General features: G+C 48.2%; 1 protein-coding gene across 1 annotated transcript in view; it reads right to left on the bottom strand.

The window, feature by feature from the left end:
* Nucleotides 1-3,233, bottom strand: part of LOC108928907 (G protein-activated inward rectifier potassium channel 1-like) — a 28,417-nt gene extending 25,184 nt beyond the window's left edge. The window contains exons 1-2 of the mRNA XM_029257990.1: nt 2,275-3,233; nt 1,148-1,364 (exon numbers count right to left, since the gene is read on the bottom strand). Of these exons, the coding sequence (XP_029113823.1) occupies nt 1,148-1,364; nt 2,275-2,952 (895 nt within the window). The 5' untranslated portion in view covers nt 2,953-3,233. The remainder of the gene's footprint in view (nt 1-1,147; nt 1,365-2,274) is intronic.
* Nucleotides 3,234-13,216: the final 9,983 nt, after the last annotated feature.

The following is a 13,216-nucleotide window of genomic DNA, read 5'->3' as shown; positions in this document are numbered from 1 at the left end:
TGAAGCACGCACATAAGACCGTCTTTATAATGCACTGCTCAGGTGAGCGGCACTGTGTTTTTACGGCGAATGCGTTTCGAGAGCGACCGCCCTCCCCACGTCTGGAGGCACTTTGCAGAACGCACTTGATTTATTCCATCACGGCATTTCTATTTAAGTAGACAAACAGGCATGTCGACTTCGATGAAAGCCCTAATCCATAGTTTGGTTAAACAGCTCAGTGTCGCTGCGCTGAGCGCAGCTATAAATAGAAGGCACAAGTCAAAATTTCTGCAGGCCTTCAAGTGAGAAAGATTACCTCATAACAGTCGGATTACGGCCGGGATACACGGCGACGGCGAGGCGCAGCGGAAACCCGCGACGGCAGAAATTACATTACACTTAATGAAATTTCTGATTATTTCATAATCTTTCTTGTGCCTTAAAGGGACATCTAAGCAAAAGGGCGGCTTATCTTTATGAAGCCGGAGAGGGGGGAGAAGTCGTTTCGCTGCGTTATCGAGGAAAATAGACGATTCAATCAACAAAGTGGATACGGTGTCTTAAAGCACAGTTCGGTGTGAGGCCTCCGAATTCTCGGCGTAATATTCCGCACATAACAATGCCACAAATAGCGTGTGGTGTAAATTATTTAGTGGTCTTATGTAATATTCTGCAGTGTGTATACATTGAAAAACACTCCGGCGTTTGGGCCGTTTGGCTCGGACCAGCATTAAAAATGTGACTCTGCGATAACGTGTGGAAACAAATCGCTGATCAAAAGGCATTTTTCGAGGTTGGCTAAGGATGCAAACCTGGAATATTCAAAGTTTTGCAGCAGGATTTCTCAAGGTGCGGTTTAAGCGCAGGCCCCACAGGGGTAAACCGAAATCCAGAGCCACCGCGACCACGAGCCCGCGTCGAGTGAAAAGACATGGAAAGGCCGAAGGACGTTGACAGTGGAGGGAGCGCTGAACTGAAGACTGCTTTAGATGTGGCCTGCACTCGGCGTTGGAGATACTTAATGTGTCGTCTCGGTTTCCACAGGGGCCTGTTGACCGAGATGGTTTTCGTCGCGATAAAATAAACCCCAGCAAACACAGCGATGACATGATGGGAAATGAGCTGCCGGTCCACTCCGCCCCGGCGGCAGGGTGCGCCCTCTCACCTGTGGTCTCCACAATCCCTTCGAGGATGACGACGATCTCAAACTGCTCGGTCTGCATGGACCTCTGGGAGAGTTCGTAGAAGGGGCTGCGACTGTCGATCACGTGACAGATTGTGAGGGGCGACACGAGGAAGAGCTGATCGGCTCCGGTCCTGAAGCCCACGTCCAACTCCAGCTGGTCCAGGGGGAGGAACTCGCCCTCGGGCGTCTGCCGTGACTGAACGAGCGTGCAGAGAAGGGAGATGTGAGCGCGGGCACCTCGCTCGACGGAACCCCGTCGACACCTATTCACATTCTGTCAGCTGTCAGTCACGCGGCATAAAAGGAGGACGCAAATCCTTCCAGAGTTCAGAGTTATTAAGAGATTCCGAACACATGCAATGCAGATTTTCCCAGATGCTGTGGGCGTTCACTGAATAGGCCTCTCTTCTAATTATGGCTCATGCAGATGATGCTGCGGGCTAATAACATAAAGACCCCGGAGAGAACAATAAATAAATGACAGAAATCCCCGCGCTGTGTCACCGCACCTCGACCGCATCCCTCAAGTTCCAACGGACTGTCATTAAGTACTGCAACGCAGGACACATTGATAAAAAAACTGAGATTTACTTTTTCATCAGTTCCATGTGAAGGCAATCATTTCTTATCAATAATTCTATTAAAACAATGACGATGATTATGATGATGTTCATAAGAATATAACAATATTGAAGCCAGGCATTTTTAAATAATGCAATTAAATAATAGTAGCAGAAATACATTAAGTAAATAAATAAATAATAATCATAACAATAATCATCATCATCATCTCACCAAAGATGGTATAGCTCTGATAATGATCTGACCAAAGAAACGGTCGAATTTGAGATTTCACACCGGAATAATTTCTCTGTTGTGTAAATTACATGTCATGTAATATGTTTCATGTGTCATGTTTTTATGTTATGTGTAAATGTAATGCTGACTCTCCATGAGCTCATGAGGGCTTTGAGTCTCATCCCATGAGCAGCAATTCTAATCGGGTGAGTCACGTGACTCAGGAAAGTCAAATAAGTCAGGTGAGCGAGGTGAGAGGGGGTCCTCGGACAGGTGCTCTAGCCAGGTGAGAGAGACGGCTTCCTTACTTTGAGCAGCTTGCAGCGGATCTGGGCAGACACCATGTGGCTGTTGCGCAGGTTGCCCACCCTGAACATGAGGGTCAGCTTGCCGTCCCGCATGGAGATGGCCGCGTGCTCGCTGAACATGAGCGTCTCGGCCCTCTTCTTGGGCTGGGACATCTTGATGAACATGCAGCCGATGAGGAAGGCGTCCACGATGGAGCCCAGGATGGACTGGAAGAGGAAGAGGATGATGCCCTCGGGACACTTGTCCGTGATGTACCTGTAGCCGTAGCCGATGGTGGCCTCCGTCTCGATGAAGAAGAGGAAGGCCGAGGGGAAGTTGTACACGTTGGCCACGCACGGCGTGTACTTGTCATCGTGGGCCCTGTTGAGGTCCCCCCTGATGTAGGCGATGACCCACCACATGGAGGCCATGAAGAGCCACGCCACCGTGTAGGTGAGGATGAAGATGAAGAGGTTCCAGCGCCATTTGAGGTCCACCAGCGTGGTGAAGAGGTCCGACAGGTACCTGCTCGTCTCCCCGCCCAGGTTGCCGTGCTGCACGTTGCATCGGCCGTTCTTGTCCACGAAGCGCTGCCTCTTCTTCTTCTTCTCGGCCGCCGGCTGGTTGAACCCGGAGCCGCTCGACGAGGTGGTCACTACCTGGTAGTCGTCCCCAAATTTCTTTCGAAGTGCAGACATAATACGGGCGTGGAGGACTCCACACGCAACCCCCTCTCCTCTCAGCCGTCGGAAGCCGCGCGTTCCCGTTATTGCGCGTCTACGTGTGCGCAAGAAGACGAGAGGATGGCGACAGGTGAGGGCGGAACGTCCGGGGGGGCGACACGCGCACGCACAGGTGTGTGATGGACATGGATCACGACCGGCGATCGGGGGTCCTCCGTCGGACACGTGCGGGCGGTGCGACGCGCGCGAGCCGTGGCACCGGGACTCGAGCTCATCCGAGCATCTGAAGCCAGGTTCGCGGCGGCGGTTTCAATTCCAGGTGGGTTCGGGGAGGCGGAAGGAGGCGCGCACCTTCAGGGCTTCGCCAAGGGGATCGGAGTCTTCATTGGGTGCTGGAGACCCACGACGGTGATAACGATGATGAGGATGATGAGGATGATGATGATGATGATGGTGCTGTTGGTGGCGGCGGCGATGATCACGCACGACAGGTTCGCCGCAGCGGGTCCATGCGTGGGTCAGGAAGGGATCCCGATCGCGCGCAGTCGGCTTTGGTCACGGCGTCCCTCACCCACGCGCTGGTTCCTCGCACGGAGGAGGCACGCGTGGATTCCCACGGATCCGTGTGCGGTTCGGTTCGGTCCGGTCCACGTTCCCCCGCCCCGCGGCGGTCCAGCGGAGGCTCGGTTTTCAGGTGAGGAGGACGAAGGATGAAGAGCAGGATGCTGCGCGGCTCCTTTCCTCTCCCCCGCACGGCTTCTGCGCACTGCTGCGCCGCGCGCGCTGGTACCTACAGGGGGACATGATGGAGAGCGCGCGCGCGCGCGTGTGTCTCTGTATGTGTGTGTGTGTGTGTGTGTGTGTGTGTGTGTGTGTGTGTGTGTCATCATGTGGGAGAGTGTCTGCCCTGCTCCTGCGAGGAGGACGGATGATATATCTCCAAAATTTGCGAGGTTTTCTTTCCTTCCTTCAGTTCTCTCTTTTTTTTTTTTTTTTTGTGTTGTTGCGCTTTTAATACCTTTAATGGTCACTTGGCGATTTTTACTTTTCCCTTGATCTTCGCAGACTCACAAAACTTTACAGATGTCCTTATTAAGCTGCCAAAACTGTTAAATACCAGCGATAACTAAGTATACTGTATATATAAGTAATAATATATATATTTATATATATATATATATAAATGGAGTAATAATTTTGCGTAAATTTAGGGAACTCTTAAAATTATGGCTATGTTTCATGCCCAGCATCAATTAATTGTTCGCTGTGTTTTCCAAAATATAACTTCAGTTTGAGAATTTGAATTTGCTACTATTCAGCAGTGAACAGCATCACCAGGGTCAAAGTTACTGAAATTAAACCTCAAAGCATCTTGACCCAATGATATTTCACTCATGTTACTGTGGAATAAAAAAGCCCCTCCCTCATCAGCCTGACTGCACCATCCTTTTTTATTAAACACCCAGAAACTTTTCAGATTGATATATTCTGCTTTATATAATGTGTATATGAGAAAAGGGTGGCTCTGTGTCCGAAAAATGCATTTCTGACAAACGGATTCCAGCAAGAGACCCTTTATGGCGGTTAAAAAAAAAAAAAAAAACACTACTGCACCACTAAGAGTTACCTCAATTATTTCAGTCAAGGCTGACTTGGAAGAAAATAAAAAAATAAACTGAAATTCATTTACTCCATGTAGTCGAGGCTTATTTGGTGCCCTCTTGAAGTGACATTTACTTCATCCTTTAACATGAAGCAAAGGTTCCTTTCATAAAATTAAATGAACTGTCAAAATAAGCCGCCAGTTCAAAAGCGACTCGTTAGATGAGCCGCAGTCCGCAGGATGAATTCAAATAAGCAGACATCAAAACAGCCATTTACCTGGATAATACACATGACTGTCCCTGAGGAACCAGGTACAACACTACATTTTCACTGGCAGCTGGTAAAATAGTAATAATTTGCGAAAAATCCTCTTAGAAAGACTACATGAAAACTCTACGTTCTCTTCCTACGCATAGAAGAGACATTTTAACAGCACCAGGGCGAACGAGGTATTACATAGTCTTACAAAATAGTCATTTTATGTGATATATTTCATATGATGGATGAATGACTTAAATTACAGCCCAATATATATGAGATGACATATATTTCTTATATTTATCTCGCAAGCTACTGGAAAGCACGCAGCGAAAAGCGAGGCTGTTGAGATCTTCGGCCGTCCAATAATTTGGCGTTTGGCAGGAACACTGAGCCATTCTCTTAACGAATAGTTTGTCAGCAACAGTGCAAAAATAATTACAGGCGTCCGCAAATAGACACAGTTTCACGCATAACCGGAGGCCGTGGTGTTCTTGCCGAAAAAACGCAGCGCCTGCAATAAATGTAGCCCTCGCCAGGTCCTACCTGAAGGCGCAGGAGGAGCTCAGCCGTGAATAAGGAGCTTCAGCTGAGGCTGGATCCACCTTTGCCCCTAATGACTGCGACTCCCATTCCGGGCCATTCAGCGCGGCGCGGAGGATGCTGTACTCTTTTCTGATGCAAAGCGGGTGGTAATGAGCTCCACAAACGCGATTGATGAGCGCAGCTGACATTTCACCTCGGCGTTGCTGGATACAGGTTCGCATCGCCGTGGGGGTGTCGGCGAGCCTGAGCCGGAGCTCGCACGGCAAGGCCGCTTTCGAAATGACAAAATAAGTTTAGTAACTGGCTAAAATGAGGAAAGCGTCAAAAACCCAGGTTTTTTTTAAGCTCGTGTTTCTTTGTATTTTCCACACGATATAAAAACGCACACTGCTGTTGTGTATAATTGAGAAATTTCTTCGGCAGTCCATCTATTCGCAGTCAGGAGAGGCGGCACGGCAGGTAGCGCTGGTGCCTCACAGCTTCTGGGCTGCGGGTTTGGTCACGGGATCGAACGTGGCTTATTTTATCTGGAATTTGCATGTTCTCCCCATTTTTCAATGGGTTTCCTCCGGCAGTCCATTCTGAATTAGCGGTTTAAAGATAGACATGCATGTGATAAAAATGAAATGAACTCAGTCACCCTGCCCTGAACCCACTCATTACATACACACATACACATTGTCTGAACCGCTTGTCCCATACGGGATCACGGGGAGCCAGAGCCTAACCTGACAACGCAGGGCGAAAGGCTGGAGGGGGAGGGGACACGCCCAGGATGGGACGCCAGTCCATCACAAGGCACCCCAAGCAGGGCTCAAACCCCAGACACGCTGGAGAGCAGGACCCAGTTCAACCCATTGCGCCACCGCGCCACCGCAACCCCCAACCCCCTCATTACCTATGACCAAATCAAAACTAGGAGGAAGGAAAACAAGACGATGATAAAAAAAATCAATGAAAGACAAATATAAGACAAAAAACAATATAAGAATGTATTTGGACAAATACTTTGGACAAACACCGAAACAAAAAATGAAGATAAAGGCCAGAGGCCCACAGTCCCAACACATGTTTCAGGTGACCTAGTGACTCTAAATTGGAGCGAAGAGAATTGAGGAGAGGTGATTCTAAATTGCCCACTATGTGTGTGTGTGTGTGTGTGTGTGTGTGTGTGTGTGTGTGTGTGTGTGTGTGTGTGTGTGTGATTAGCCTGCCAAGAACTGGTGTCCCATGTCCCAAGGTGTACCCTGCCTCATGCCCCATGTTGCTGAGAAAGCCTCTGCTGACAAATGAATGCGAGTAAATGGATGAGAAGGAACATTCACAAAAGCTGATGGCTTTCTCCAAAGTGACTTACCATGTTAACTTTACATATTTATCAGATGCTTTTCTCCAAAGCGACTTCCAATGAACTCTGTGTAGTGTTATCAGCCCACACACCTTATTTACTGCAGTGACTTACACTGCTAGATACACTATTTACACTGGGTCGCTCATCCATACATCAGTGGAGCACACTCTCTCTGTCACTCACGCACTATGGGGAAGCTGAACAGCATGTCTTTGGAGTGTGGGAGGAAACCAGAGCACCCAGAGGAAACCCATGCAGACTCCACACACACTCAGCAGGGATCAAACCCATGTCCTCTCACACCACCCAGGCACCGTCAGACAGCAGCACTACTCATTGTGTCACCCATCAATGAAGACTAACACAGACATCCCTCAATTTACATTTTTTAATTTAGCTGACACTTTTTTTCCAAAGTGACTTACAGTGTGAAGTTACTTGCAATTATTTACCCATTTATACAGCTGGGTAATTTCACTGGAAGAATTTATGGCGAGTACCTCACTCAAGAGTATGGCAACCAGAAGTGGGATTCAAACCTGCAATCTTTGGGTCTAAACCCATCAGCTCTATCCACTATGTTACTGACTACCAGTTTTCACAGCAGGGTAATTTTTACCTGTAGCAATTCAGGTAAATACCTTGCTCAAGGGTACTACAGCAGTAGGTGGGAATCAAACTTACAACCTCCAGTCCAGAGACAAGGGCTGTAACAACTATATTGTGTGCTGCTCTGAACATAACATACAGTTAATAAAGGAGAATAATAAAAGGGTAAAATATAATATTGCCAGTGCGGTGTCATTAAGACGGGGGCGGTCTTAGGATGCTCTGATGTTATTGTCTAACATGAGAGTCATGTTGCCTTTATGAACTGTTATATTGTCAGTTGCGGAGCATCACCAGGGAGATGAGATGGTACACGGTGTTTCCAGCTGCTTAGAGATTTTGCAGGTGAACCTGTAGACCCCCAGCACACCACACCTGTGTCCTTTCCTGCGATCTGCGGGTCCTTTCACCTCTGGCAGCGGTAACCGCAGGCAGTGCGACGTGAGACTGTACTCTGCTCACAAAAGCGTGATCCCCACCGGTCCTCGATGAGCGAAAAGGGCATCGGGCCGGAATGGACGCCAGCGCGACCGCTTTGAAGCGCAAACCACCCGGCGCTCACCCACAGCCGAGGTTGCCTGGCTTTGATAGCGCTGCGGGGTGATCCAGTTGGGATGGAGCACGACCCCATGTTTTCACAAGAACACGTGCCTGAGGACATCTGGGGCTGAAGGCAGAATGAGTGACCCACCTGAGCGACAGGACACCTCTGCGAGACGGGTGCGTTTCCTCTCTCATCATGGGGCAAAACCGGAGAGAGAATCCCCTGGGGTCAGGGATTAAAACTCTAGGTTGGCAGGAAGACGAGATAGGAACCGAAACCTTGCTCAGCCCTGCCAGCACAGTGATTACAGAAACACAGGAGCCCTCCTATGGGTTCAAGGTGAAACGAGGAACATCGGCTCGGGGGAGGCAAGTAAAGCAGCAAAAATACCTGAAAAAGAGAGAGGAAAGTGGAAGGTTTGAAGCCCCGATCCTCAAAATAGCTATCCATGCTCATCCTACATCGATAATTTCTAAGACTGGCCACTGTGTGGCACTGTTGAGGCCACAAGCTGTCAGTAATAAGAGCTCAGCAGTGTCACATGGCAGCCGGCGTGAGGATTTTTTGACTGCACCGCGTAAGTTGCTCCAGTAACAATAACCCTACGGGGGTGTGGCGGTGCGGCAAGTTCAGCCGGTGCCTGCTGTGTGGTGGGTCTGGGGTTCGAGCCCTGCCCCTGGGGTGCTCTGCGATGGACTGGTGTCCTGTCCTGGGTGTGTCCCTTCCCTCTTCAGCCCTGCGTAGCCAGGTTGGGCTCCGGCTCGCAGCGAACCTGTTGGGGACCAGCGGTTGTTGGCATTAGATGGATGGATGGATAGACAATGACCCTGCTGGATAAACAGGTAAATCACTGTCAGTCACTGCGTATTCTGACTTGCATTCAAGATAAACATCAGCTAAAGAAATAAACATGACAGCATAATTGGCAGTTTTACTTTGGACCACGCTCACAGCCCCAGTGTATGTTACCACTGCCCTGAATCAGGCCTCAACAAACATTTTGATCACTGTCTTTTTGTCAGCATCATTAAATCAAATTATTATTATGAGCTTTTTTCTTAACTGCCATCTTTTTTCCCTTTTTGACATCTTTCACCAGTTTATATGAATGGCTAATTTTTACTCTGTCAGTTCTGCCTAAATACCTTGAGTCCTACTACAACAGCATTTGCTGTTTGCGGCTCAGGAGCAGCTGGTTGGATGGGGTGGGGTGGGGGGGTGTTTGCGCTGGTTTTATTGTCAAGTCAAGGTGATTATGGCCTTGCTCCAAATAGCAGGGGACCCCTCAGCACCTACATCTGTGCTCATTGTGCGTCACAGCCGGTGACAAAGTCCCGAGAGGCACCAGTGAGCGGTACCTTGACCTTAGTGACCTCAACGGCATTGTGTAGATTTCATTTGTCAGGCGCTCTCATTAAGAGCAACTTGCAAGGTCAATATGGAAAAATGCAATTAGTGGGTAAGAGGCAATTAGTCCATATGAAAACACGATGAACATGAGCTGTAATGCAGAACTGCCAATAGAGACATCAAAGGTAATTACAATAACTCATGACCACTGTTCCAGCATGTTCCAAGGGTGCTGGTCCAAAGCACTAATGGTCTACTGTCATGTGAGTAACAAACCACTGAATGAGGCTCATTTTATCTGCATAACGACACTCTTCATCAACGTAGCTACCGCTATCAACACGTTTTATTTAGGCAATTTATTTTTGTTAAAATGTGACCAGATGTCTATGGGAGATTACCCCCCCCTCCCGAAGAAATCATACACGAGATAACATGGGGTGAACTTCTGACCCCTCAATCTCTGAACTCCAGATGAGAATATAGGTGGTCCCGGGGTTACGTTCTGCGGAACCCATCGGAAATCGAAAACATCGTAAGTCGACAATCCATTTAATACACGTAATACGCACCTCTGCGCGACAGACTGGGAGATGCGGATCGCTGTCGCTGCCCGGCATCGCAAGAGAGTATCGCTCCGTATATCGCTTGCCTGGGAAAAAAATATAAATTCAAAATTCGAAGTACGGTTTCTACTGAATGTCTATCGCCAGCTTGCCATTGTAAAGTCGAAAAAATCGTAAGTCAAACCACCCTAAATCAGGGGCCACCTGTACATTGCTTTTATTGGACGAAAAGCAAACAAATGTAAACGGACAATGGCGGACATCGGTTTTCTCGTCTTTGGATCAGCTGTGAGCACAGACCTCCGGACCACTGATTGTTCTACTCCAGCAATGTCAGCTACTAATGGAGTGATGAACCCTGCTTCCTATCCCCTTCCTCTTTGATCGGTTCCAGGTGATGGCTACAAGGCCTGGACTAGTGATTCCTGTGGATGAACACTTTTTAGATATAATTTTGATACAAGTAAATGTCAAACATTCTGACTGCTAATATTCAGATATTACATTAATTTATTTAACCGGCAGGGGCCACGGTGGCACAGCAGGTTGGCCGGGTGACTTACACTGCTAGATACACTACTTACACTGGGTCACTCATCTATACAACCGTGGAACACTATCTCTGTCACTCACACGCTATCTTTGCAGTGTGGGAGGAAACCAGAGCACCCAGAGGAAAGCCACGCAGACACGGGGAGAACATGCAAACTCCACACAGACTGAGTGGGGATCGAACCCATGTCCTCTTGCACCATTCAGGTGTTGTGAGACAGCAGCGCTTGCTCTCTGTACCACCTCTGTTGTATTATAAATATTATATTGTTAATAATCCCTTTACTGGAATATGTTCAGTGCCATTCATAGACCTCCATTCTTGATACACGTGGCTGCTGTAGGGAGCCAAACCTTTGCCCTACCGGTATTTTTACACCTGTGTCACACCACCGGTGCTTCTCAGATCACATCCCACATCCTGGTGAAGGGGTTCGAGGATGCTCACTTTGCGACAGGCTGAAAGTTCAGTGGGAATTCGGCGGGTGAGTCATCCCAAGGACAGCACCGCGGCCTTACGGGGCGCCGATCAGTTTCCGAGCAGCTCCCCGCAACAGAAAGCAATTCTACGCATGTAGACAATGATGGATATCGCCTCCACTTTCTATTACTCCCAGTCCCCCGTCTCCATCCTTCGAACAAATGCTGTTTTGTTCCTAGATTGCCCCCCCCCTCCAGGTTCACGGCAGGATGTCATTCAAGCTCCTCACAGTGGGACGAATGCTGAATCGCCATCTCGAGCAGAATGAATGAATTGCCAGTTGGGTCTCGCAGGAGAGAGAGAAGGTGAGAGAGGGACCGCGGCAGCCGAGACCGTCCCGAGAAACGGCCCTCGACGTTCGTCGTCCAGGCGCTGGGGAAAGGACGGTCGACCGCACGGCTCTTTGGCCCGGAGACGAGGAGCCTTGCTCAGTGGTGTCACCAGGGTTGTTGTCACCCAGTGCGGTAACTCATGGTGTCACCCCCCCCATGGACCTCCTCCCGTACCAGGCCATGCAGCAGAATCCTTAGTAATGTTTTTTCTACCAGTGTTACTCGTAAATCGTAATTCCCCCGTATCACTGAATCGAATGGCAATAGCGGTGACATAAACAACTCGCAAAATTAAAACTGCACCTTTAAATTAGTGTCATACCTTCAGCCTAAATGTATTTACATTTACATAGTTTCATGTGGTCGAAGTGAAATTTGCAAAGAAACAATAGAATTCGAAGTAAAAACGTTTAAGAACGACATCAGAATGATGTTTATTTTAACGTTATTGATATACACTCACCGGCCACTTTATTAGGTACATGCAGCTAGTACCGGGTTGGACCCCCTTCTGCCTTCAGAACTGACTTAATTCTTCGCGGCATAGATTCAACAAGGTGCTGGAAACAGGTTCACAAATACTAATTGCCGCAATATTATAGCTAAAACAACAGAAAATTTAACAAAATCGGCGACCGTAAAAACAGCAGCAGCAACGAAAACAAGAGCGCATGCTTGTAGGGCGTGGAGACAAAACCACGTGATTCAAAGCGTCACTGTAATTGTAACTGTAATTGTAATTGGGCAATAACGAGAGCTCTGAGCAGAGCGCTTTGGAAGGTTCAAAAAGTAAACGAGCACCATGTTTTACCCTTGTAGCTATACTGATACATGTCAGCTGGGCTTTATTACAAAAAATGTTTTTGTTCTTACAACTAACAACTAATAAATGAAACACTGCGGAAAAATTTTACAGACAGTCATTTCGGTGTCACCCCCGATGGTGTCACCCTATGTGGTCCGCACCCTCCCTAGTGACACCGCTGGCCCTGCCACTGTCACAGCGCACAGTTTCCAGGTCGTTCAGACTCCCCAGTTCCAGCTGGCTGTTGGACTCCTGGCCACCGAAGGAGAAATTTTTTTTAATCCTCTATAAACCATTCCTTTACTACTCTTAACTTACTGCTGGTCTGTGTTGGATGTCTTTAGCTGAGACACACGCATTTGTGGGTATTTTCCCTAACAATTTCGTGACATCTGCTGGGGTACGAATCCAGGCGATGCCGAAACAACACGTTCCACTTAAGAAAAGTCACTGCATTCATCACGTTGTCTGCCTCTACTCTGGATCTTCAGCTTACGAACAATAATGGGGCCAGACGTTCATTCGGAATTCGTTTTTTTTCATGACTCCGTAGTCCCTTCATCAATAAGTCAGGATCATTTAGAGATTAATACTACGCCTCAGTTTTTTTCTTCGTTATGTGAAAATCTCAGATATGGTTATGATAAATAAAAAATACTTTTAGCTACACCGAAACAAAAAACTTTAAAATGACTGAAAGTATAAACACGTTGCCTCCAAAAAGGCCCTTCCAGTGCTGGTCGTTGATCCATCGATCCCGTAAACGTGTGAAACATTCGTCGTCTTGCTATCGATGGCCATCATCGAGGAATACTAGAGACGTGCTATAAACGCAGTGGAAGCGAGTTTATTTAAGGCGGATCCGCGCACGACCGGCTGCTTCACGGCCGACAGAAGTTTTAGAAAAACGATAAGTGGAGAAAGCGAGAAATAAATGGAACGCGAAATGTTTGTATTTTCAAAAGTTCGTAACTCGGCCATAAGAGGAGGAGCCAGTCTACATATTTGTTTCGTTCCTTCCGCGGTGCAAAATCCTACTTCAGCAGAGCGGGACCCTCCGAATTCAGCGCCGGCTTGGTTACATTAGAGACCGTTTGCGCCATCGCATTGCGGCGAGAGCCCTGCCTGCTCCTCTCTAGTGGGCCCGTAGGGTGCGAGCTCAGACACGCGTCTAAACTCTCCGTTCCATCACCTCCCGGGAGGGAAAAGGCGTGTGATGACAAGAGCGGTGGCATCTTAATTGCCGTGAACGGCGCAGTCAAAACAAATGGAAAAGTGCG

This window comes from Scleropages formosus, chromosome 14 (genome assembly GCF_900964775.1).
Source record: "Scleropages formosus chromosome 14, fSclFor1.1, whole genome shotgun sequence".
In the NCBI taxonomy this organism is placed as follows: Eukaryota; Metazoa; Chordata; class Actinopteri; order Osteoglossiformes; family Osteoglossidae; genus Scleropages; species Scleropages formosus.
This window is presented reverse-complemented; position numbering and strand designations above follow the sequence as displayed.